The sequence below is a fragment of the Apiospora aurea genome (assembly GCF_038362705.1).
Source record: "Apiospora aurea strain CBS 24483 chromosome Unknown utg000005l_segment0_segment0, whole genome shotgun sequence".
In the NCBI taxonomy this organism is placed as follows: domain Eukaryota; kingdom Fungi; phylum Ascomycota; class Sordariomycetes; order Amphisphaeriales; family Apiosporaceae; genus Apiospora; species Apiospora aurea.
The window spans coordinates 5,128,597-5,153,761 of NW_027117392.1; the positions used below are offsets into that span (position 1 = coordinate 5,128,597).

A 25,165-nucleotide genomic window follows, 5' to 3' on the forward strand; every position below is an offset into this window, starting at 1 on the left:
CTGTTTCCCCCCTTCACTCAATTGTTCTGCATCGTACCTTTGCCTGTGTCCGTTATGCCTCTTTGAAAAGAATCTCAGCTAGTTTCCGGGGATCCCACCATCCCTATCCTTCCTCCCGCAGACACCCGAAGACATGGCCTCGACGTCATCACGACTGCTGCTACCTCAAATGAGGCTATTCGCGCAATGTGAGTGAATGCGATTGCCCAGTGGGCAAGCCGGTGTTCCCTCGCCTGCGTCGGCTGGGCTGAGCTGACATATCATTCAAACCAGTGTGTGCTCGAGGCCAATCGCTGCCCTATGCACCTCGAGCCATATCGTCGTCCTACTTCCCAGGTCACAGCAGTCGATATTTCTCAACGCAGCCGCCTCGACGATCGCAAAGCACGGATCCGAACCCCATGCACAAATTCACATACCACGCAGCGGCATCCTTTTAGCGGCAAGGGGAAACGATTCGACCCCAACTCCAATGTCTTCCAGTTCAACCCCTTTCACCGGGTGCAGCCCCAGATAAAACGCCCCAAATCGAAGCGACCGGCCAGCGGACAGGATGCCTTCTTCATAGCCCGCATGGGCGACACCAATGACGTCGCCTTTGGCGTGGCCGACGGTGTCGGCGGTTGGGAGGAGAGCGGCGTCGACCCTGCCGACTTCTCGCATAGCTTCTGCGACTACATGGCGCTCGCGGCCTACGAATCGAAAACCGACGACCCGAGGCCCCTGACCGCCAAGGCCTTGATGCAGAAGGGGTACGACGACGTGTGCCACGACAAGAGCATACCGGCCGGCGGCAGCACCGCCTGTGTGGCCATCCTCTCCGAAGACGGCGTCATGGACGTGGCGAACCTGGGCGACTCGGGCTTTGTGCACCTGCGGCTCAACGGCGTCCACCACTCATCCGAAGCCCAGACGCATGCCTTCAACACCCCGTACCAGCTGTCCATCATCCCGCCGAGTATGCTTGCCCGCGCCGCCGCGTTCGGGGGTGCCCAGCTGTGCGACTATCCCAAGGACGCGGACGTGACAGCGCACGAGCTGAGGCATGGGGACGTTCTGGTGTTCGCTAGTGACGGGCTCTGGGATAACTTGTTCGACCAAGATGTGCTGAGAATCGCGAGCCGGGTCATGACCGGCAGCGGCGCGTGGAAGGCCACAGACGGTGGCATCCGCGTGGTCGACGATCTCGGGCCCTACGTACAAGCCCCAGAAGACTCGGCGCAGAAGGCCGCCACACTACAGAGCGCGATCGCCATCGACATTACGGCGACGGCGAAGAGGGCCAGCATGGACCAGCGACTCGACGGACCTTTCGCCAAGGAGGTCCAGAAATACTACCCGGGCGAGGATTGGCACGGCGGTAAAATCGACGACATCTGCGTGATCGTGGTCATTGTGTCCGAAGATGGGAAGTCCCAAGCCATCAAGGCCAAGTTGTAAATTTTTGCTTGCGGGGAAAAAGGAAACTTGAAAGCTGCTTTCATTCTGGGATAGAGATGACTTAACTACTTACATGGGGGAAATCTTTGCATGGCTTTGGGCGTTAGGTCGATCGATGATGGGGGGGGGGGTTTCATTCAGCATGGAGTACTATTATAAACGCATCCAAGAGCGCGCACTCTCTGTCTCTCTCTTGTGTATAACACCACGGAAACATGGGTAACCTCAAGAGTATAGGAGGTCCTTGTCGGTCGGTCCGGTATGGAGGGATAGTAATTGACTACTAGCTTCCGGGTAGCAGCGGTTGCTGAATTTCGCAGTACATATTTAGTCTACGAAAACAATGAAACGAATCACGATAAAAGATAGCTTTTTTATAACCACTTGTAATGGATAATTATATTGTGTGATGAGTTTTTGTTTCGCACTACCAGATTAGCATAATATACTCCCGGTTCAGATATAATAAGTATTACTAATACCATTATCGTGAAATGACACGGTTGTTGTAAGATTCCAGAGAACGCAAGCGCCCAGATAGATAGGCGTACTGAAGGTTGGGCCAAAGCACACACACGCATAGAGATATCCTATGAGGGTGATAGGGTTCGGCCAATGAGGAAAAGGGGCTGTCGGCAGCCACAGTGGAAGGTTAGAATGTGGTAATTCCCCAACAGCGGATGATTGAGAGGTATGTATATGTGTGTAAGCCCTTTCAATCCAGCAAATCATTTTACACGGGCTGATATTATACACCTGCTAATATGAAAGCAGTCGCAAGCAGCCCATCGCCTTTAAGTCGGATTGTACCTATAGCCCGTGCTGGTACCCCGATCTCGATACGAGATCTGGTTGGGGCCGATACGAGGAGGATCGCCTCACGGGCCACAGATATCCATAAGGACATCCATCAAAACATAACGGTTATTATTGTGCACAGAGAAAGAAGATATGTTACGTATATGAATTGGCATACATAAATCTGTCGGGCTCCACGACCATGGGGACCAAGAAATACAGTAAGCCGGCTGGTCCCTCCCCCAGACTCCTTCCCCGCGTGGATACGGGCACACACACACACACACACACACACACACACAACGTGGAAGCCAGCCGATCGCTCCACCACGCCTGGTGGACCGTGAATTCTAAGTGCTTACATACACGAGATAGATGTGTAGTTTATCTCGACACGTACATATGCAAATTTTGGTTTATCTAGTAAAGCTGGTGGTGCAATTCGCGATGCGCCGCCGGGGCAAATGACTACATGTAGATTGCTTCCAAGGTAGCGACGGCGCGGCTCGTGTGAACTGAATCCAGCCTCTTCTGGATTTTTCTCATCCGTCACATCTGGGCGTATTTGACAGATATCCGATATCAGTAAGCAGTACTAATAAATCCTCAACTTCATACACTTCATATACTTCATACGTACGATCGCGCACGCAGCGACTCCTGCAGCAAACCTACCTCATTGCTCACAGTCAGTGCTACGTCGAGGTCCCTTACATGTCGCACCGCTGCAGTCATGGCATTGCACAACAGCGGCAAAAAAAAAAAAAAGTATCAAAGTTTCCTTCAACCCCATGTGACTGACTCCCTGCAGGATGCAGCACCCCGCGTGCACAATGTCTTTTAACATGCGACACAAGCAAACCTTGGCGGGCGCCGCCGTTGCCTGTCATCCTGAAGCATCCTTCTAAAACGGGGTTTGTGTAGCAGATCAGGAGGTCGTCCATGCGCAAAGGCATGACCGAGTGTATCCGGGATGCGCATGTATCCACTACAATGGCCAGTAATCGCCAACTATACACACAAAGACCACGAGTGAGGAACAGAAGCCGTTGTGGAAAAAAATTACAGTTCATTGCGATTTCATTAAGTATTGCTGACGCAATGCATGTCTCGTGGGGCCAATCACCCAGTAGTAGAGTGTGACTACCTAGTTGAGCAATATGTACAGGAAGAAAAATGCATGTACGCAAGAACAGTACCCTAAGATATGGTGTCCATGATGATATCCAACACTCTACAGAACAAGAGCAGCGGCGCCGGCGAGCAGGGCCAGAGGCGCGAAAGCGCTGGCAGCGCCGTTGGTGTTGGGGAGAGTGGTAGGGGTGGAAGCGGCAGACGAAGACGCAGACTTGCTGGCAGAGGCAGAAGCGGCTGTGGTCTTATTAGTGACTTGTACCTTGGGTGACAAGATGGGAGAATAAAAACTTACACATGCTGACAGAGGCGGCGGAGCTGCTGGAGCCAGACACCGAGGCCGAGGCAGGGGCAGACGCGGAAGCGCTGGACGCCGAGGCGGAGGACGAAGCGGTAGCAGTGATGGTGCTGGAGGCGAAAGTGGACGAGACAGCGTAGCTGGACTTAGCAACGGTGCTGGTCGCGCTGGAGGCGGCCGAGGCGGCGGACGAAGGAGCAGCACCGCTTCCGAGGGGGAACTGGGCGCTGTAGTTGGGCTCAGTGCCGTCGTCGATCTCGAAGGCGTACAAGTCCTTGGGGAGGGAGCCGTCGGGGGTGAAGGTGAACTCCTTGCCATTGGCACCGGCTATTGTGGCGTTAGTCTCATCTCAAGCCGATGCTGGAATGTTTTGAGGGTGACTTACATGTGAGGGTAGAGACGGTCTTGAGGTTGCCCGAGGGACCGCTCTTGAGCAGGATGGTGACGGGGCCGGAAGCGCCGTCCCAGGTCAGCTTGAAGGGCTTGCCGGCCTCAACATCGAAGTCGGTGTTGGTGAAGGAAGCCTTGGCGGCAACCATGGCGGCGAAGAGCATGGGGACGGTGAAGAACTGCATCGTGACGGTGTTTTTTTGTTTGTTCGGTTGTCGAAAAAGAGAGTAGAGAGGATGGAAGCTAGCGGCGGCAGAGAGTCAACGACTTGTGTCCGTCGCAAGAATGTATAAATCGGATGGTTATGGGTGGGGGGTGTGAGAAGTTGGGACGAGTTGAAACGACTTCAAGGCCGTGACGGTGTCCAAGATGGATGTGTGTGATGCGCCTGTGTGTGGTACAGTGGCAGTGGAAAGACGGGGGAGGCAGCAGGCAGACAGGAAGTGTGCAGGTGGTAGTATCACGAAAGAGGACTGCTGGACATACTGGCTGTGGAAGGCACGGTTGTGTATTAGAGATTGGTATGGTAGAGAGTGTGGAAATGACAGAATTAACGACCGTGATGAAGGGAATCTCGATTAAGCTGAATGAACAGTGATATTAGATCGGAGTGGGTGAGACAAAACAATCTTGGGTCTGGGGGGAAGGCGAGGATTTATCAATCGCGAAGAAGTCGTGCTATCCTCCTCCCACTCACTCGCTCTCAACCACCACCCTGGCGAGTATGCATGTATCTTAGGACCGGGTTGTATTGATCATGAGTTTAATTACAAGGGATGCACCGAATTACCAGACCTTGGCCCAACGCCTGCACAAAAGTGACCCCAGCCGCCCAGCCCGCGCGCATTGCTCCATGTACGTACCTACATACCTCCCTGGCCAGGCCATGCCGCGCCGGGTACATTGCTCAATGTCGCAATCACAGATACAGCAATACATAATAACATTGAATTCGATTGAACCTTGATGGCCCAGGAGCATTTCGCATTAGCACTGGCATTAGCCATTGGGGGAAGGGCGAAAAAAGCAGGGCCGCCCCGTTCTGGCGCAGCTGGGCCCCCAGGTACCAGACAACGTTATGTGTCGTGCGCTTGCGGCAGGTAGTACCTACCACCCCATCAGCCAGCCCTGACCTGCACTAGCGCCCTAGCAGCCTAGCAGCCTGGCAGCCTAGCCCTCTCGCAGCCTAGCAGGACCTGGAGAGAGGAGCTGGCTGGCCTGCATGCGCGAACACACACGCTAATGTGCCCCGTACTCGCCCGATTAGGAAGGTTCACCGGTCTGGAATCCCCCTTCCAGCGCGGCCGCCCCTGAGATTTTGCACCGAAGCAGTATGTAGCAATGCGACTATGCGCCTTTGATTGGGCATTTCGATTGCGCTGTAGTTCAAGGAAGGTCATGCGACGGTGCTTCTAGCCGACGACCCTAGAGCAAATGCAGCACCACTACACCCCCTATGGCAGCCCTTCCTCCCTGATTCTTGGCTGCTGCTGGATGACACCACGCCAAAAGAATCGACACGGAATTTCTCTAGCCGCAGACTAGGCCCTTGGAGAACTTGGAAGTAGGTGATGACTTTGATCCTCCTGGGCAACCGGCGACGACAGCCCACTCCCGTCGCGATCCGGGCGGACCACTGTACCAAGGGCACCGGCTTCCAATGGAGCTGTTTCTGGAGCTGTCAAGATGGGATCGGCCCATCTGGGCTTGCGTAGCCAAGACTTCGAAGGATTGGCCTAGGTTATCTGACATCTCACCAAGAAACCTGACTTGTTTCTTCTGCTTGGACGAATAAGAGACAACACCAGAGCTGTCGCTTACCTGGTGTTTCTTGGACCGTGCAGTCGCGATGCATGCATGTCAGAAATATTACTCAATTGAAACAGTCTTCGGATTGTATCATGGCGAAAAGAGAAGTATGCCCAGTGCCCAGGGTATCGGCAATGTCTGGTGTCGACGATGAGCCATGTCAATCTGACACACAGAGAGGCAACGGGGTTGAAGCACGGAGTACGAATGCAGACGTTTAACTGCAACGAACGTGCATGCATATGGTTGTTGTCAGGTGCGGTCGTCCGGTCCCGCCGCATTCGCATTCGATTTGTCCCATCACGATGACGATGGGGAAAGCGGCCCTCTCGGAAGTTGCCATGAGATCTGTGTCCGTGTTGTCCATGTCTAGGTAATCACCAATGCATGATGGACGGAGCCATTTCAGATATCCATCGGGCGGGTATGGGCTGCAGTGCGACGGTACATTACAGCACCATGCGGTGAAAGTGAAGGGCGTCGCGTCTCTCGCTGTACATAACTAATCTATGTACAGTATGATTGCCCTGGGCTGGCGTTGTCGTTCGCAATTTCGCCTAAAAGCACTGGTGCGGTTTTTTCCATCCACCAGACAGGATTAATGATCCATTGATGGCGCTAGCATCGCCTTGAATCGGGCATAAACCCGCCAAATTGCATACCATGTAAACGACGACCCGTTGGGTGGGCAGGCATGGGTCTCCCCCGGAGATTTACTGATGTATATGCCGGCAGTCTATGCCAGCGGTTTGTGGATGTGTGGACGAGCTCGATGACAAGCATACATATCCAGCAGATATCTCGATCGATCATAATAAGTAGGCAAGCAGCAAAACAACAGCGCCGTTACGTTCGCCGCTGCATCTCCATCTCCACCACTCATTCTTTCGAGCCAGGGCTTCAACGCGATCGACCTGAAAACAAGAGACCAATGACAAGGGAGCGATACGCGTCGGTAATTTACACGATTCAGCAAATCAAGGTGTGGTAAACCTTGATAAATGGATCCAAGCATTTTCTTTGCGCCCAAGCCGTTCAGCTGGTGGCGGCCGACTATCAATCAGATCAGCTACTGTGCCGAGCACTTAAGACTGTGGCTTGCTTGAGGCCATATCCAAAAAGGCCTGCCCCCCGAAGACCGACAACACATATGATTTTGGTTGTTCTTGTCGCTGGGAAAGAGCTGTCTTGACCGAAACACTGGGATGTCTCTGACCTATGGCGCCAAGCGTAAGCAGGCTCGTACGGGGCGTTGAGCGATCTCCAAGGACATCCGGTTTGCGACACGGGTATCCAATGAGTGACTGCTCCAGCCAACCCACGAATACACGGCTTGTCCCTGCATGCTGTGGAAGTACTCTGCAATTCATATGTCGACATGGATCAAGCACCGTTTCAATGGGCGAGGCTCAAAGGAATTGCATCTCAGATCGATCATGCACCGACGCGACAGCCAACTTGGTCATAGCCTCATCGCTCTCGTCAATGATATGACGGCCTGCTAGGCAGTTGCAGGCAGTCTCCCCGCGCGGGCAAGTGCGGACATCGACCAGAAGGGCAGCCCTGCCCTGGGCTTCAACGAGGGTCCGGCTATCAGGTCTCACTAAGGAAGAACACATCTGACGACGCCCCTCCGGACGCCTTCTGTCTCTTCGCGAACTTGCTCGACCTTCGCCCCTCGCTCTCTAGCTTTGGTGACGAAGTCATCGAGTGAACCTCCAACACCAAAGTAAAGTTTCTTTGCGCCTACTAACAACTCTGCGCTGTTTTGGAGGGCTTTCTGCTGCTCCATGAGTGCAAGAGTCGTGTCGGTAAAAGATTGAAGAGCAAAGGGCGAATAGATGGTCTCGGCGCCTATTATAATGGTCGCCTGCTTGGGGCAGCTGGAGGTAGCTGCCGTCTCGGTAGGTTTGGACATGAGCCCAACCAACTCTGGAGACCAAGCCCCAGAGAACAGGTTCAAACTGATTTGGCGTTCGGCCAAGAACTGTTTGAACTCCACGACAATTTCCTGGGTTATTTCCAGTTCTCCTTCGGACGAAAGCGCATTTGCCGGAATACTGGACCCATCAGAAGCCGCCTGGCGTGCCCATGCGATCAAAAAGTTAGGTAACGTTACAAGCTCCAAGACGGCTGAGTTGTAGTCGGCAAGAATGATTGACAAAGGTGTGCCATCGCTCGCGGTTTGCTTCTTCTCAATGACCCATTGGAAAAGGGCCAGCGAAGGAAGCGCTGTGCCACATCCAAGCTGTCAGTGTAACCCTGTCAGCATGTTATCCATTCGATATGAAAGCCTGGTTTACGGGGAACCCTTGAGTCTTACCTCGATAACACACGGGGTGGCATCGGCTGGGTTGAGGACCGACTTGGATTGAGCCAGGACCTTGACCAGATCCACACTGCTCTCCCAGCTTTTGAAACCACCCTCATAAACGCCGGTCTTGACGTCGTGGGAACCGAGGCCGGCCTCGGAATCGCGGCTATCGCCGTCCTCTGCCATCAACTGAACTCTGACATCCCAAAGCTCGCGGCGTGGTAGCTGTATGGTCTCGCCGCTATCCAGCACGACATCCAGAAGGCTGTATGAAATTGTAGAAGGCAGCCTGCCCAGCACGGACGCTAGATCAAGATGGGTCGGCGGCAGCAGTGGTTTGCCAGCCACGGGGAAAGCGCTGGCGGAGGGCACTGCATCGGCACCACCAGCACCAACGGCTTCCCCAGTTCCAGTTGGAGGAGGTACGGCCGCGGGAGTACCTATTTGCTCGTCCTCATCTATGTCGTCGCCGCCGAAGGAGAAGGAGAAGTTGCCCGACATGATGTATGAGCTGGGTTTCGAATCCCTTGGTTCCTATATGGCGAGGATGATAGGCCGATGAACGAATTGTTGCAGGATTTTGATATCAATCATCGAATGGTGGGGGAGGAGGCTTTGGAAGTGGGGGGCGCCCTTGTGTTTCCAGCTGCAATCTTCTCCCGCCCGCCGGTCGGTCCTTAGCACACTGCAAACCATCCAAAATCGCACGCACACCAAGCTGAACATTGATCTAAAACAAATCCGATCCTTCGGTAAGCTAAAGAAACGCCGTTCATCAAGACCGGCCAGTATCTTAGGTAAGGACTATCGAATGTCTGGACTGAAGCCGGCGTTACTATTGATTTCTACGACTACTACCCGGAAGTCTCTTCAAGGTTATTACTGCAGCTGACCCAACACATGAGAGTCAATCAGGCTGGATCTGCGGTGGTAGTACTCCGTAGTGCCCAGAACTGGACCAACCTGGACCGTTACTCAAGTAGGTGCCATTTCTCGACGGACATGGATATCTCAAATGCCATTCCATGCCCTCTACATACGTTCCCTCGTTTAATACGATCTGCACGTGCGATACATAATCCTCCGGGCCCGAGCACGAGCTCGAGCACGAGCACCTACCTACCGGTCATAGTTGAGATGCATGCATGCCAGCCATCAACATCCGGATCCCTTCATCGCTTTGCACCCCTTCCCCCGCGCGCGGGCTCAGAAAAAAGAGAGACATGCACGCTTATCTTACTTATCTTACTTACCTACATATGGTGACTACATATACCTAACCTACCTGATGCATGCAAGCTAAAAACTCTCGGCCCGCTTTCAGCTTTCTCAGCAGCGCCGCCTGTGATTTGCCCGTGCCAGACAAAAAGGTCTTGGCTTCCAGGCTGTGGGCTCGATATCCTCTGGTTGGACGGTTTACGAATTCGACTCGAACCTCTACATGCTGCGAACCTCATCCCGCCGAATCCCCCAACCGCCATTGGTTGCGATTGGCCTCATTTACCAGGATCTAGGTTGTATTATCGTATTCACAGCAAGGCATGGCAACAATCCGGTCTACCTAGTTGGCTGCGCACGGAAAGATATGCACTTCCTTTCTTTCCCTTGTGTGGAGATAAGCGAATATCCGGCCGGGCTCGGGTGCGGGCCAAGGTATGTATGTAGGTATGGATGGGTGCGGGCTGGGCATGCTCATTAGGCGAGCAATATAGTGAGAGAAAAGAAGGAAGACATTGCGAGGCATGTGTCTTCGTAAGGATTTCGCCGCCGTACGTCGATCCTTGCACCGCATATACGCACCCAGCAGGACTATGTGACTGCAGGCTGTCATGGTAGGTTGATATACGTGATTGCCCCGGCTGTAGACTGGGTCCGATTCATATCGCATGTTTGCCTTGTGCTCAACACGGCACAAGTCCATGCCGCGATGTTCCTCCTTCAGAATCCCTGCTCGGACTATAAGACTCCCAAGTATCCCGCGATGGGTTCCTCCCTTGATTCAGAGAGCACACATTCGCAACATCCTCCGCCTACCATGACCCGCCACAGAGCATCCCATTACGCCAATGGCACCTCCAACGGAGCTACGTCTCACACAGCAAAGGCCCCTTACACCGTCGTCGAGAAACCCCTCGGCAGTACCAAGCACGTTCGCATCGTGGGCATCGGTGCCGGACCCAGCGGGCTGAACCTGATCCGAACTCTGCGGAAGCAACTAACCAACTACGAACTCGTCATCTATGAGAAAAACCATGACGTCGGCGGCACTTGGCTCGAGAATCGGTATCCAGGGTGTCGATGCGACGTCCCCAGCCACAACTACCAGTTCTCATGGCGACCGAATCCGGCATGGTCCAACTTCTTCGCGCCCGCCGAGGAGATTCGACAGTATCTCTGCCGCATCTGTGAGGAAGAGAACATGAGGGATTCAATCAAGACGCAGCATTGGGTATCAGGGGGCTTGGTGGGACGAAGCGAGAGGGCTGTGGGACCTCACTATTCTAAATGTAGTGACTGGGGAGGAGTTTCGGGATGAAGCAAACTTCATTATCGACGGTTCCGGCATTCTGAAGTAGGTCCCCCCACCCGGCAAGGGATGGTTTGACCATAAACTGACAACACGAAACGCAGTCACTGGAAGTGGCCCGATATTGAAGGCCTGCAGACATTCCAAGGACAGCTAATCCATACTGCCAGCTGGCCAGAGAACTTCGACCATGCTGGCAAGACTGTTGTAGTTATTGGCAATGGTTCTTCCGGTGTCCAGCTTGTGCCTGCAATACAGCCAGGTATGTCCTCCGCACATCGCTACACCAAGAGGGGGACTCAGTAGCACTGGTGCTGACAACACGGTGTCACTCTAGATGTGAAGAAACTGTACCACTGCGTCCGTACCCCCACGTGGATCATCCCACCACGGATCATGACTATGAAGGTCTTGGGAGGCCCGGTGATGAAGTCGGTTTTGGGAGAGGTCGATATGGACGACAAGGAGAACTTTAGCCAGGCTCAGATCGAGAAGTTCAGGTCGCAACCTGAGCTCTACAAGCGTTTTGTCAAGGCGGTGGAGAAGGACATCAACGGAGCGTTTCCAATCGTGAGGACCACCATGCCCATTTTCGATTTACTTGCCGCATACATCCTAACATGACAAAACTCCAGGTTCTGAACGGGGGAAGATACAGGCTTTCTCGACCGAGAAAGTCGTGCAGTATATGACAGCGTGTCTTGGCGGCGAAAAACAGCTGTGCGAAACGTTAATACCCAAGTTCCCCCTTGGCACGCGAAGAATCACGCCAGCGCCGGGCTATCTCGAGTCTCTACGGGCCCCGAACGTCGAGCTACTCTATAACAACATCTCCAGGATCGTGCCCGAGGGCATCGAGCTGAACACGGGAGACGTGGTAAAGGTAGACGCCATCATTTGCGCAACAGGCTTCGACAACTCGTTCTGCCCCCGGTTTCCCGTTGTCGGAAGGACCGGTAACCTCCAGGATCGGCTGAGGACGGAGACACCCAAAGGATACATGTCGTGTGCTCTACCAGGCGTGCCCAACTACTTCAGTAAGTACCCTACATAACCCCGATCAGATTGTTACACGGACTGTCATGACTAACACGGCGATTCCTAAAGCTTTCCTTGGCCCGAACGGACCAATCGGACACGGAAGCGTCTTCACCCTGACCGAGCACATCGCCAAGTACATCACCAAGGTCATCCTGAAGTGCCAAAAGGAGGGCATCAAGGCCATCGCGCCCTCGGCCGCGGCCGTAGAGGACTACAACCGGCACATCGCCGCGTTCATGCCACGGACGGCCTGGCAGTCGCCGGGCCGCTCCTGGTTCAAGAACGGCCGCGAGGACGGGCCCGTGACCGCCCTCCATCCGGGCAGCCGCATCCACTTCTTCCACATGCTCGAGCAGGTCCGCGGAGAGGACTGGGACTACGTCTACGACACCCCTTCCGGGAACCGGTTTGCATACTTGGGCAATGGGTTCTCCACTAAGGAGCTGGACCCGGAGTTCGATTCAACTTGGTATCTGGATGAGCCGGACAAGCTCTGATTTTGTACATACCAACGCTACTGCATATACTACTAATTCGACCGGCATACGGTGGAAATAGGAGCGACGGTGTTGGGTTGGTGGCTACACTCCATATCATTACCTGCAAATAGGCATAAGGTAGCACAATCTCGCAATACATAACGACCTGATGGCCCGACCCTCTCTCACTAATTCTTCGAGTAAAAGCCATCCATTACCCCTCGAGAAAGTCCGGGGGTGCACTTTTTGGTCGTGGATTGGTCGGCTTACTTCTACTGTTGCTCAACGGCGTAGGACGACGCTATGCTTGGTGACACATGTAGGGTGAAAACATGCATGAGTAGGTTGTATAGCATACGTGTGTCAAAGCCTCAGCTTACTTGTCAAGAACCGCCACGTACAATACAAGGTGCCACCCCGTGCATGGATAGACCCGACTACGTGCATGCCTTTGTGTGCTACACCCTTCGGCATCCATAAACGACTTACCCATATGGCATGTGCAAGTGGCGTTTTACAAAACCACGACCACTCGCTGCGTGTATACTCGGCCCCAGTCAAGAAGGGGGCTGTCTCATTCTTGCCTCCAAGTAGGATGAGTTGCATGTATATACGCGTGAGCTAAGTAAGTCCGCTCTTGGAGCCTGGGGATGGTCCAATGAATCACTGACGCCAATCTTCATACCCTAGGAAGCAGAAGAAGCCGCGCTACCAACAGCTTGGAGTACTGTGATACGTAGTGTATATAAACACCGGATCTCAGCCCATACTCACAGTTCTGTTAAAGTTAAAGGAGACACCAGCGATCCGAAGACCCAACATCAATAAACCCATTTCCCTAGTGAAAACCCCTAGCCGACATCACCATGAAGTGCTTCGCCGTCGCCACCGCTGCTTTCGCCAGCCTCGCCCTTGCCGCCCCAGCGGCTGAGCAGCAGCTCGACTCCCGCCAGGCGTACGTCCCTTGCACGGGCCTGTACGGCAGCCAACAGTGCTGCGCTACCGGCGTCCTGGGCGTTGCCGACCTGGATTGCGGCTCGCGTAAGAACCCTAACCCCAACCTTTGCTCCGTAGCTACGAGGAAGCAAGCCCTGTTGAAGCATACCACATGCTGACTGATCCGGGTTGTTCGTCGCAGCTCCCAACCCGTTCGAGACCGCCGGTGAGCTCAGCGAAGTCTGTGCCGCCATTGGCCAGCGCGCTCGCTGCTGTGTCCTACCTATCGCGAGCTTCCCCTCTCCTCCTCTTTATGCCACTTGTACAAGGGTTCAGTGTATTAACATGACGATCAGCTCGGCCTTGGCGTCCTGTGCCAGACGCCTTCTGGCGTTCAGGGTTGAAGGAGGTACATCGTAACGGGCAGTGACGGCGCAGCGTTGTGAGATACTTCTACCCCGGGATGGAGGAATATAACAAAGAGATACCTTTTTATAAATTATACACATTATTGAATCGGATTTTGTACTTTGCCATCCAACAATTAGAGAAGGATGCCTTTTTTTGCTTCGATCCAACGATCGACTTCAGGATATCGATGACGCTACAGTGCGTAGGTGACGTTCTTGAGGATAAACACTGTGCCATAACTGACCCACTTGAACGTTGGCTTGCCAAAAACATGCTGATCTCATTCATCCATCCATGGTGATTGTTACACACAGCACGGGGTCTCATGCATGTGCGAGAAACATCCAATAGGTCGTTTGTGAACCTTAGCCTACTTATACACCTGACCAGAGCCATATCCAGACCTTCATACGTATACCATACCATACCATCACTCTTGTTGAATCACCCGGAGCAGGTTGAGAGATTACCAACCTACACCAGCAAACATGAGACCCTCCATACGGACCCTCGCCCAAGCCGCCTCGGCCCCCGGCGGCGCCAACGCCGCCAACGCCCTGCGGCCCGCGCCCATGATGGCCCTGCTGCCGCCCATCCCCCTGTACCGCCGCCTGCTGCGCGCGCACCGGCACCACCTGCCCCCGGAGATGCGGGTCCTGGGCGACGAGTACATCAAGGCCGAGTTCCGCGCGCACCGCAACGTCGACAACCCGGCACACATGGTGAGTAGGAGGAGAGAAGACAAAGCTTCCTCCCAGCCGGGACTCGCCGTGACGGAACCTGCACGGCGTAGACTAATATGTGAACGGAAATATATAGATTGGTTTCCTGACGGAATGGCAACTCTACGCACAGAAAGTCGAAGGCGACGCCTGGAAGGGCGAGAAGATCGACCCGGCCAAGGTGGAGAAGATGAGTGGTATGTCTTTCCTTTCTCAAGTAGTCTCTTCCCTCCTCTCCCATCTGATCTAACTAACGGTTCGATCATCGGTTCGCTAATGAGTCTCGACTAATCCCCGAGAACAGACCAGCAGATCGGACAGATGTATGAGCTGATGATGGCCATAAAGAAGCAGAGTGAGAGTGATGATGGACAGTAAGAGGGCACACCAAAAAGCATATCTCGGTTACGGGCGTAGGTACTTCATGGTAAATGCACCCGATGTATCTATAGTATTTGTACAGTAATCCCATGTATTAGTTTATCCCATGTACCGGCGTCTACTTTGTCAACGCCTGAACAATCCAGTCCGCCTGAATAGCGCTGACCTTCTTAGCATAATTCTTCTGCGTAAACACATGCTCCAAAAAGATAATCGCCTCCTTCTTCTGCCCATGCAGCACGCTGGATGGGTGGATGGCGACCAGGTGCTTTCCGTGTGTCGTAACGTAGCTGCTATCAGGTGCGAGAAGAGCACACTTGGTAACGAACCCAGTCAAAAAGCACTTCAGCAAAGCCTCGGCTTTCTCAGGGGACAGGGGCTCAAAAGGCTGCGGATCAGGCAGCGGCTTCTCCTTCAGCAACTTCTCCTTGAGGCACATCCCGCGAAGCTGGGTCCGAATGTTGAGCGCCTGCTTCATGTTGCGCAGGTTGATCTTGCGCTTCCTGCACCACTCGACGCGGTCCACGTGTTCCGCCGTATATCGTTGCATCGCCGTGAGATACGTAAGAATATCACCCTCCCGACGGTAGAGCTCCTTACGAAGCTCCTCAACCTCTTCATGCCCCTCATCCATCTGCAACTGGTAGAAGATGCTCTCGCCTGAAGTGATGCAAGAAATGATGTCGATTACTTCTAGAAGACAATCATACTGGGGTTCGCACGCTGCCAAAAGTACTCTCCCGTATTGCGCTGATACGGGAAACAGAGCGAGTTTTCGGCCAATTTCGGTAATCGATCCGTCGTCGGCTATCGCATCCAGAAAATGGAGCTGTACCAGTGCCTTTTCAACCGAGTCAATATCAGGAAAGTCCATCAACGGGAACGAGAACACATCGTTGATACCGCGGGCCTTCATGGTGAGAATCGCTCCAAGAACGTCATTCCGTAAAATCTCGGGGAGATCAGCTTCGGTGAGCGACTCGTAAGCTTCCGCCGTGAACAGTCTGAAGCATTTGCCGGGACCTTCACGACCAGCACGACCAGTTCTCTGGGTAGCGGACGATTTCGAGATGGGCTTGACGAGGAGAGACTCCATGCCCAAACGCGAACGGAACTGCTTGACTTTGGCTTTTCCAGAATCAATAACAAAACGGACACCGGGCACGGTAACCGAAGTCTCAGCAATATTGGTTGACAAGATGACCTTGCGTGTGAATTTCGGCGCAGGTCGGAACGCAGCCTGTTGTGCTTGCATCGATAGTTGACCATACAAAGGGCATGGCAAGAGCTTGGGGACGTTGGAAGCAAGACTGGCGGCATAGTCTTCTATTAGTCGTTGCAGAGCCTCGATATCTTCTTGTCCACTCAGAAAAGCGAGAATATCTCCCGGAAGCGGTTCTCCCTCGTGAATCTGGGTGATCTGTTTGTAAAGCGCGTCTCGAATATTTGGCACAGGTCGCTCCGTGTGCTTGATCTCGACCGGGTATTGGCGTCCCTTGATCCGAAGAAGCTGTACAGACTGCTTTGACTCGTCCGAATCAAAGAACTCTTGTATCCGTTCCACATCTGCCGTGGCACTCATGATGACGACCTTCAGTGGGATGCCTCCACGTCCCTCCTTGTTTCCAGCAACAATCTGCTTGAGGAAGCCAGCAATCATATCCACATCAACGCTCCTCTCATGGATTTCGTCGACAACGACAGCACTGTATTGCCTTAAATTGGGGTCGCGCAAAAGCTCCTGTAGGAGCATACCTTCGGTGAGGAACTTGATCTTGGTGCCCTTCGGCACGTTGTGATCAAAACGCACCGAGTAACCGACAGATCCCTCCTTGACTCCTGGCGCAAGAGGCGTGCCCATTTCGCGGGCCACGCGGTTAGCCAAAGTCGTAGCTGCGACTCGTCGCGGTTGGGTGATTGCGATCATGCCACCCACGTTCACGGGATCGTTTTGGCCCGCGATCTTGACCTTCTTCCGACGGCACCAGTCCTCGTTGCAAAGGAACTGCGGCACCTGGGTACTCTTTCCGGAACCCGTCTCTCCCATGATCATGAGCACATCTTGCTTGCCTCCGATACTCGAGAGGATCTCCTTCTGATGGGCCCAGATGGGCAACGCTTTCCGCGCCTTCAACAACGGCGTGTCCTGCTGAGCCTTGGGTTTGCCACCATTGCGTTTCTTCGCGTTGGTGCCATTCTTGTCGACCTTGGGCTCCTCCGACTGCTGCTGTTGCTGCTCATCCTCTTGCTTGGGTGCGGGCGTTGGCGCTGGCGCTGGTTGAGTTTTTACTTTGTTAAAACCAAAGTCGACCATTCTGCCCCCAATGTTAATGAGCCCATTTTCACGTCCATTTTGCTTGCGCCGCTTGGGTGGCCTTTCCTGTGCCATTTTGCTTGTTGCGAAAATGAAGTTCTGATGCGCAGGCTTGAAGAAAAATGGTACCCAGAATAGGTAGATTTGAGTTTAGCGTCTTGTTCCTGGATCGTTGGTGGAGCCGCAAAGCTGCCCACCTCTAGTAAGCGACGCCGAACGACCTCAACGCCCCAACTCCCCAACTCGCCTCTGGGCAAAAACCATTCCTGGCATATTCCTACATACTCGATGGGAGGTTGTCAGGAATATCTATCGTGTTGCTCAGCTTCTGTCGGTTCTGGGAATTATCACAATCATCAAGGCTGCGCCCAAAGCGGCAGAAGCTGAACAATACCTGGGGGTAGTTCACATGCACTTGATCCGGGAAGTACTAGGACAATGATTATACCGCGTACTCCTTGCTGGCACGAGATAACTTGGCGACGGGGCAGCTACCAATATTTGGTAATAAATAATGCAGCTCGGAGACACGAAAGAAATTGTGTATTCATCTCAATGCTTTAGTTACGAGGAACTGGTCTGAGATGTCCCAAGTCCGTTCTATTTGAGCAGTAAAACACACAAGTCGAAAATGCAAGTGACGCCTTCATTGTATCAATCTCATCGTCTATGGCCAGGACCCAGCTATCCAATGGTATAGCTGCGGATACTAGTCCTAACCGAACCATGTGCCGTATTCTAAACCCAGAGAGAATCCTCCAACTGGGGCACATGTTTTGCTGACACCTGCCAAAACGCCTGGTCCTCTTACTTAACGGATGCGCTTCAGTCTCTCCGTATTGAGCCTGGCAGCGTCGTCGAGACGGACACTCTATGTGGTTGTTAGCATATACTCGTCCATAGGCTTTCTTATAACGACGTACCTTGTCACCCAGTCGATCTATGAGGTTGTTCTGACCCTCAATCTCCTTGCCCATCAACTTGGCCACGCTGTTCAAGGTCGAGACGTGACCAGCAGTTCGCTCCATAGCGTCATCAATACGGTCCTCGTTCTGGTCGTCCTCCGAATCATCCTCGAATGCATACTTGGACTTCTCCGCTTTGCTGGACCGCGACCACTTGTCCGTGCTTCTTTGGGCCTTGTCAATCTCCTTGAAGCCCTGTTCCATGTGCGCGTTCGCGTCGTATCCAGCCTTACGAGTGGCATCGCGCATATCTCGGTCGGCTCGGTGCTGTTCCAAGGTGCGTGCCTCCATCTCGGCGGTGCGTTTGCTTGATGTGAATGGGTTGTTGACGTGCACAGCGAACATGCTTCGGTTCAGGCTCTTGAGCTTCTTCGTTGAGGCATCGGCCTCGCGTGTAGAGGTGCTGGCCTTGTCAAGGAGCGTCTCGGTGTAGTTGAGGCGCTCGTGCTGGGCGCCAAGTCTAGCGTAAGTGCCCAAGGCCGTTTCGACGGCTTGCGCGGCGATACGTTCCGAGTTCTCGGCAGAGTTGGCAGACTAGGATGATCAGCTAATGCGGCCAGTAGTGGTAGACTCCATGGTTTCAACTTACCGCCATCTTCGTCTCTTTGATCTGGCGCTTAACATCTTGGACCTCCTCCTCTTCTTGTTCCTCCGCCGTCAATTCACGGTGCTATTTCCCAGGATGTTGTTAGCACGCACTATCCTCTGGTGCCATGGAGCGAGGGACTTGATGCTTACCTGGCCGTAGCCTCCGTAGCTGGTACTGGGAGTTCCGTAATCTCCAGCCCCAGGTGCAGCAGATGGTTGCTGTTGCCTCTGGTCGGCGCGCTCTCGTGCCCCTGAAAAGAGAGCATCTCTGGTGGAGTCCGCATCACCGCCGCCGAGGCCACCGTAGCCCCCGGGTCCTCTAGCGCCCCTGCCCGCACCTCCGGAGTCGTACCGCGAGCTGCCATAGCCGCCAGCTGAACCGAACTTCTCGTTCGAGTATCCGCCCGAGGGTTGTTGGCTGTTGCTGTATGGAGGTGGAGCAGTCTCGTTCGATGCGGAACTGCCGTTGCGATTGAGCGAAGGTGCTCCGCCACGTGGTCCTCCTGGAAGACCACCTGGACCGCCACGAGGACCGCCAGGCAAACCGCCGCCGACCGGTTGGTTCTTGTATTGATTGTATGTCGCCTGGGCACCTGTGGTAGGATGTCAATATACATGGACAAGCCGCCGGCAAGGGAGGAAGTCGGTCGGCATTACCTGTCATTGGTGTCGCGTAAGGGTCATTTCCTCCTCTGGCATAGGGGTTTTCCGAGCCTTTCTTGTCATCGTCCTTCTTGCCAAAGCCAAATCGCCCCATGTTGTAAGATTTTTGGATCTTCGAGCTGGAACTAGTCGCGTGGGGCGGGGGAGAGGATAATCGATGAAAATGCAGTCGTCGCAGCACGGGTTTCTCTGAATCCGAGTTGTTGTGAAGAGAAAGCAGTAATGTTTGCGCGAGTGAGCGGAATGGGTATTAGGTAAAAGGCGATGTTGTTGTTGTCCAAGTATCCGTCCGCTTGCTTTATCAAAGGGGGGTGGGTGAGCTGGGCTGGGCCGACTTTAAAGGGTAATGGTGGGGCTTGAAAGGTGGTTTTGGTTTGTCTTAGGTGCGTTTCGCAAGAAGCACCACAGGCACCCTCCAGCAAAGCCTGATCCACTGATCACCCAAACCGCCTTCTCCAGTCCCCTTTTTCAGGGTTCTCGCTTGCACGTTGGGCGCTTCGCTAGCCGGCACACACACCTGCAACAGTTGGAACATGCAAGTCAGTGTCAGTGTTCCTGCCTTCCCCTTCTCAAATCTTTCGATGCTGACACAAATCAAATGATTCTTTTTCTGTTTCCCTTTGTTTATTCATTGGCCGCTTGCTCCTTTCCTCGGCATTCAACGTGCGATGTACGTACATATTGGATGCGTACATAGTTCTAAGCCACCTTGCGGTCGTCAGGCACCTAAATTTACATCCCTCTTGACCGGGGTACGGTGTAGGTACGATACGATACGATGCAAGGCAGACGTTTTCTGGAGGTCGTGTCCGGTGGTGGCAAGGCCAAACCACATGCCAGACTAAAGCTCAGCCACGGGAGCCAAAAGGCGATTTCAGCAGCAAAGCCCCCACTATTGGGATTCTGGAATACGGGGTGCATGCCCATGCCTTCCTTCCAAGTGGTGCAAGAGGACCGATCGGTAATGGCACGCATTGATACGTCTTTCCCAACCCGAATTCAAGAAGGCATTTATTTCAATTGAAGATTGCGCAGAAATTGAGGCCAGATAGCAGAAGTGACCACTTCATCCCCTAAAAATACCCAAGTTCAATTGGAAGGGTTCTACGGAAGGTCATTCATTACCTTGTAATTTCCAATGCGATTGCAATATTCATTCGATTTGCCGATACACATTTGCCGGGGCCAGTTTGTTGTACCCATTGATGTAGGCATAGGGGATAGAAGAGAGGGAACCTTGCCGCAGAAAGATGCATTGCCACCTGCATGCGCATAAGATGGTCTATCTCCTTATCGGTATAGGGGACAATATCCATAGGAAGTTATGTGCCTTGCTGCTGTGACTATGTACTTAACCAATCGTGGGTATCTCAACATCGAAAATAGATAAACGGGTGATGGAAGCACCAAACTCGGATGCTTTTCAGAAATGGGGTTCAAAGAATCGGCCGGTGTGACTGGCTCACCGTTACTACCCCATCCCCAGCGAGCGGGTGACGTGGTACCTCCCCTGCATGTTATACTCTGGCACGTCCGGCCGTTGCTCTTTCCTGATTGCTTACTTACATCCAACCCGGAGTCGGAGCTATCACGTCGACTCATCTCTAAAGTGTCCGGTTTATTGTTTGGCTTTTAGATGCCTTGACTTGCGAGCTTTGCTTGATTGCGTCGCATCCATCCTTATATACCGCCCTTACACTGGCGACCTCACCCTTAATTGTTTACTTTTCGAGATTATGATTACCAACTTCTCTGCATAATTGATACAGCCCAGTTTCTCCAATACCTTGAAGTTCCCAGGAAACGTCGAGGCTATTTAAGATTCAGCATCCCATTGCCTGAAAATGATAACTCGTATAGCACGGTCCCTTACTGCAATAAGAAACAACCCAAAAAGACATATTTTCTGAACGGTGTAACAGAGTCTCATTCGGGATTGGAGCGACACAACCAGTACTGGCCTGGAAGGACCTTTGGTATTCCGAAATAACGACGGGTATTGGTAAGGGAGTCCCGTGACAAGATGGCCTCTATCTTTACATTCGACCCAAACCCCCTAGGGTGTCATCGCCTTGGCTAAGGACCGAGGAGTCTGCAAGAAACTCGGGGACAGGTGGCTCATCTCCTAGCAGCCATGATGAGTCGAACCAGGCTGGTGAGACGGCTATCGACCACCTGGATGCAGAGCCGCAGGAGGGCCCTATCGAATACAAACTCCATCTTCTGCTGCGCGGGCGTAGAAAATACGAGGTGATGAGCACCAGTATCAAGGCATCTGGTTCCCGGTCGAAGCCCTCACAACAACCGGCATCGAATAAGAGTCAAACCCGGCAGACAAGGCTGCAGCAGCTCACAACACAACTACTATGGAGGCTACAGCAGTCCGCGCCGTATCATGCAAAAAACAGGGGCGAGCTGATCATTCCCAAACTACCCGAAGACCACGAAAACCTTGAAGTCTTTAAAAAGCCGCAAAGACTACTTCCTGGATTGGAGGAGTCAAATGGTGCACTGTATGAGATAGGGGTGGCCGATGATGGCGCGTTCATCGGGCTTACCAATGATGAGATGGATGAGAGTATGACGACACTGAAGATCATTGCGGCAAGCTTAGGTTGCCGAGTCGAGGTGCAGCGGATGAAGGTTGTGGGCAATTGCGAGTGGATCGAGCAGCAGTTACCAGATAACGAGTCGCCGGAGGAAGAGATTCGACACCACGACGACCTCTGGGTAGCTGAGGCATTGGTCATGCCTATACTCGAGCCTCAAAAGGACCTCAGTGACGACGGTGACCAAGCGCATGAGCAACAAGGCTCCTCGGCGTCTCCTGCAAAAGATGCGTCGCAAACAGAACAACTCCGTGTCTCGATTATTGGGCCGACTACATCCGGAAAGACAACACTGCTTGGTACGCTCGCAAATGGGACGCTCGACAATGGTCGCGGGAGCAGCCGAATTAATCTATTAAAACATCGGCACGAACGTGTTTCCGGCCAGACATCGTCAGTCGCTCAGGAGCTGATTGGCTACAAGGACCGAGATATATTCAATTATGCCAGTGTTGACATCGAGGCGTGGACAGACATTCACGACCACTCCGAAACTGGTCGTATGGTTTTCTTCTCTGACTCTGCCGGCCATCTACGTTTTCGCAGGACCATCATGCGAGGCCTGGTTGGGTGGGCGCCTCACTGGACGTTCCTCTGCATCACGGCAAACGGTGGAAGTGTTTCGGCACGCGGGCCTCATTCCTTGTCTGGTACGACCGATGATCTAGGCGACATGGCGGACAGCCTTAACCTTGCGTTGACTCATTTGGATCTCTGTTTACTATTGGAGACCCCGATGGTCATCGTAGTAACCAAATATGATGTTGCTGTCAAAGATGCTTTGAAAAGTAACCTCAACCAGGTCTTTTCCAAGATCAAGAATGCTGGCCGAACGCCAAAGCTGCTGATGCCAAAGGCAGCCAGCGGCAGCGTGCTCACCGAGATCCCAGTCCCCAGCCGGCAGCAAGTTCTGAAAGAAGTGGTAGAACCAATGTCCAAAGCTACGAGTCTGTTGTCCATAGTACCTGTTGTCCTGGCAAGCGCAGTGAAAGGACAAGGCATCGATTTGGTCCACGCGCTGCTAGCGAGTCTTCCCATGCCACCTCCACCAACAGCACGAGATTATGTTCCCCTAGCCTTGAACCCCGAACAACCAGCGGCACTTTTCCACATTGATGACAAATACGAGTTAGAGTCTCGTGTCGTACAAACATCAACCCGTGCCTCTGATGGAAAGGCCATTGTGGTTGCTGGCTACCTGCGCTTCGGTCGGATGTCAGTTGGAGATCGAGTGGTGATAGGGCCTTTCCCAGCAGAGGATGATGAAGCCCGTGGTCAGATACCACGCGACCATCCTACTCCAGGATACGGCCTGTCTATATCACACCCTTCATCCAGCGAGCTTGCACGCATAGCCTCGCGAAATACAGTTCCAGCTTCAGCCGTCAAGGGAGAGTGGCATAATGCTAAAGTGGTCAACATCCGTAACCTACGGCTCCCAGTACGAACCATGGGCCCTGGGCAGGCTGGCACGATACAGATCGTATTAGACGACGTTGACGCCCCCGCAGATTGCGATTCCGAAGTCGAACAAGTGAGGGCATTCCGTGGTCTTATTCGGAAAGGCCAGATTCTGGCGATTCCTAGCCAGCACATGCTAGACACTGGACTTTCCTTACAAGCAGCTTCGGGTTTCACTGCCGTCTTCAAGGATCCTAGAGTCGCCAAGCTCACAGGGGGCGGTGGTACACTCGTCAACGTCTATGTTGCTACTGTTCGGACAGCTGCGCGCATTGTACGAGTATCGAGTCAGCTACCCGACAGGGCTAGCCGAGCAGATGGAGAGGCAGACGACGTCTTCAACATGGCCGACAGTATCGAACTCGACCCTGCTCATAGCAGCAAAGACGACTTCGACAATCCGACCTCATCCGAATATAGCGTCACGTTAGACCTTCTGTCGAGTAGGGAATGGATAGAAATGGGGTCTCAGGTGGTCTTAATGGAAGGAGGGAATAGCCCGGGCCTGGAGGGTTATATTGGGAAGGTCGTCGAAATCGCCGAGTGACATCACATACCATGAAAATGGTAAGTTCTTACAAATAGCGATTTCTTTTAGTATAAGCATCTTGGTTACCAGTCAGTTTAGCATAGTAGAATACCAGCGAGCCATCACTCTGTCAGCATTCCCTTTGCGAGCTTCCTCCTGGCTCCCATCAAGAATCAAGGTCATAAAAGTATAATAGTCAGTACTATAGTTGGTCGCCTGCCAGGTTAGAGTGACATACGTTACGAGCAATGGGCATTTCTTTTGGTGTTTCTTTCTCTATTTTAACCAAGTATGCTACCATTTCCGGTGCTATAGTCATATCAACATCCTTGAACACCCAAACCAATGACTCAATCCCGGTTCTTTTTTAAGCCCTCACTAGACCGTAAAATAATGTCCATGTCAGGATATAGCCAGCCAGGCCACCGAAGACACCGCCGGCCCAGAATTCGTATTGCGTCCGGAAATATCTGCTAGTATCGAAAGCTCCCAGGCCGGACTTGAGTGACGTGGGGGCCACGCGGAAGGTGTAGAAGAGTATCGTCGTCAGGATGGTGAAGATGAAGTAGAACAGGAAGCCGCTGTAGGACTCAAGGCCCAGGATGCCGGCCGCGACGCCGAAGATGGAGGCTGTGAGGGACTGGAGGTTCGAGAGCGCCTGCGCATACGATGGATCATGTCAGTAACCAGTGCCAGCGCCAAATCGTCCACTCTCTGTTTCCTGTTTGCGACGATAGATGCGACATTGGCTGCGCCGGTGTCTTCAGGTTTGTGCTTGGTCGTCTGCTCGTTTTCGTTCTCGTTTCGGCCAGCTCTTTCATGGCCTCGTTTCATGCTCGGCTACACCAGCACCAGAAACAGAGAGGGATGCGAAACAAAAAGAAAGACCTTACCTTTGTGTTGTGCATCACCGATTCCGGCACAATCGGCGCGACCTGGAACTCCCGCTCAGTAGGCATGTTGGCTGTGGTTGCGCTTTCGTTTCGCCGGGTTCTATGCTGGGGGTTGGCTGTTGGCTGCTGGTCGCCTGCTGCTTTCGATCTTGACGTTGGGCCGTTAGCTGGTCGCGGCTCAATCGGAGAGGGCCCGGGCTGAGTGGGCGGGCGGGCGCTTTCAGTGGTGCAGGGTGCTGCTATTGGTGGGACGTTAGGAGGCCTGGCCACCTGTGGAGGGTCTCAGCCACGCCGCAAAGGCCTGCGATTTTTTGGAAGTTTAGGACAGGCTGGCAAACGCTGAGGCTGCTGAGGCTACATAGTATGTATGTACTAAGGGGGCCGGGAATTAAGACTAATAGGGTGCAGCTATTGGAACTCTGTGGTGATCTCATTGGAATTTGGGTTAATTGACAGATTGACA

General features: G+C 53.2%; 10 protein-coding genes across 10 annotated transcripts; 5 read left to right on the plus strand and 5 right to left on the minus strand.

The window, feature by feature from the left end:
* Window positions 1-300: 300 nt before the first annotated feature.
* PG986_008118 (uncharacterized protein) lies at window positions 301-1,440 on the plus strand (the record flags this gene model as incomplete). The annotated part of the gene is made up of 1 exon (XM_066844340.1): window positions 301-1,440. One exon carries the CDS (start codon window positions 301-303, stop codon window positions 1,438-1,440), a length of 1,140 nt encoding a protein of 379 aa, XP_066700452.1.
* A 2,032-nt stretch (window positions 1,441-3,472) lies between these two features.
* On the minus strand, window positions 3,473-4,245 carry PG986_008119 (uncharacterized protein; the record flags this gene model as incomplete). Its single annotated transcript, XM_066844341.1, has 3 exons — window positions 3,473-3,609; window positions 3,668-3,997; window positions 4,056-4,245. 3 exons carry the CDS (start codon window positions 4,243-4,245, stop codon window positions 3,473-3,475), a joined length of 657 nt encoding a protein of 218 aa, XP_066700453.1.
* Window positions 4,246-7,472: 3,227 nt separating this feature from the next.
* PG986_008120 (uncharacterized protein) lies at window positions 7,473-8,684 on the minus strand (the record flags this gene model as incomplete). Its single annotated transcript, XM_066844342.1, has 2 exons — window positions 7,473-8,117; window positions 8,193-8,684. The coding sequence occupies 2 exons, from the start codon at window positions 8,682-8,684 to the stop codon at window positions 7,473-7,475; spliced, it is 1,137 nt and encodes a 378-aa protein (XP_066700454.1).
* Window positions 8,685-10,110: 1,426 nt separating this feature from the next.
* Window positions 10,111-12,248, plus strand: PG986_008121 (flavin-binding protein monooxygenase; the record flags this gene model as incomplete). The annotated part of the gene is made up of 6 exons (XM_066844343.1): window positions 10,111-10,588; window positions 10,695-10,755; window positions 10,815-10,972; window positions 11,048-11,280; window positions 11,363-11,747; window positions 11,818-12,248. 6 exons carry the CDS (start codon window positions 10,111-10,113, stop codon window positions 12,246-12,248), a joined length of 1,746 nt encoding a protein of 581 aa, XP_066700455.1.
* Window positions 12,249-13,096: 848 nt separating this feature from the next.
* PG986_008122 (uncharacterized protein) lies at window positions 13,097-13,586 on the plus strand (the record flags this gene model as incomplete). The annotated part of the gene is made up of 2 exons (XM_066844344.1): window positions 13,097-13,271; window positions 13,369-13,586. 2 exons carry the CDS (start codon window positions 13,097-13,099, stop codon window positions 13,584-13,586), a joined length of 393 nt encoding a protein of 130 aa, XP_066700456.1.
* A 479-nt stretch (window positions 13,587-14,065) lies between these two features.
* On the plus strand, window positions 14,066-14,677 carry PG986_008123 (ACN9-domain-containing protein; the record flags this gene model as incomplete). Its single annotated transcript, XM_066844345.1, has 3 exons — window positions 14,066-14,299; window positions 14,397-14,496; window positions 14,604-14,677. 3 exons carry the CDS (start codon window positions 14,066-14,068, stop codon window positions 14,675-14,677), a joined length of 408 nt encoding a protein of 135 aa, XP_066700457.1.
* A 121-nt stretch (window positions 14,678-14,798) lies between these two features.
* PG986_008124 (helicase associated domain-containing protein) lies at window positions 14,799-17,069 on the minus strand (the record flags this gene model as incomplete). Its single annotated transcript, XM_066844346.1, has 1 exon — window positions 14,799-17,069. The coding sequence occupies one exon, from the start codon at window positions 17,067-17,069 to the stop codon at window positions 14,799-14,801; it is 2,271 nt and encodes a 756-aa protein (XP_066700458.1).
* A 736-nt stretch (window positions 17,070-17,805) lies between these two features.
* PG986_008125 (synaptosomal-associated protein- 23kDa) lies at window positions 17,806-19,304 on the minus strand (the record flags this gene model as incomplete). The annotated part of the gene is made up of 5 exons (XM_066844347.1): window positions 17,806-17,865; window positions 17,918-18,493; window positions 18,549-18,629; window positions 18,698-19,140; window positions 19,205-19,304. 5 exons carry the CDS (start codon window positions 19,302-19,304, stop codon window positions 17,806-17,808), a joined length of 1,260 nt encoding a protein of 419 aa, XP_066700459.1.
* Window positions 19,305-21,233: 1,929 nt separating this feature from the next.
* On the plus strand, window positions 21,234-23,827 carry PG986_008126 (GTP-binding protein 2; the record flags this gene model as incomplete). Its single annotated transcript, XM_066844348.1, has 2 exons — window positions 21,234-21,273; window positions 21,324-23,827. The coding sequence occupies 2 exons, from the start codon at window positions 21,234-21,236 to the stop codon at window positions 23,825-23,827; spliced, it is 2,544 nt and encodes an 847-aa protein (XP_066700460.1).
* A 349-nt stretch (window positions 23,828-24,176) lies between these two features.
* On the minus strand, window positions 24,177-24,768 carry PG986_008127 (uncharacterized protein; the record flags this gene model as incomplete). The annotated part of the gene is made up of 2 exons (XM_066844349.1): window positions 24,177-24,467; window positions 24,703-24,768. The coding sequence occupies 2 exons, from the start codon at window positions 24,766-24,768 to the stop codon at window positions 24,177-24,179; spliced, it is 357 nt and encodes a 118-aa protein (XP_066700461.1).
* Window positions 24,769-25,165: the final 397 nt, after the last annotated feature.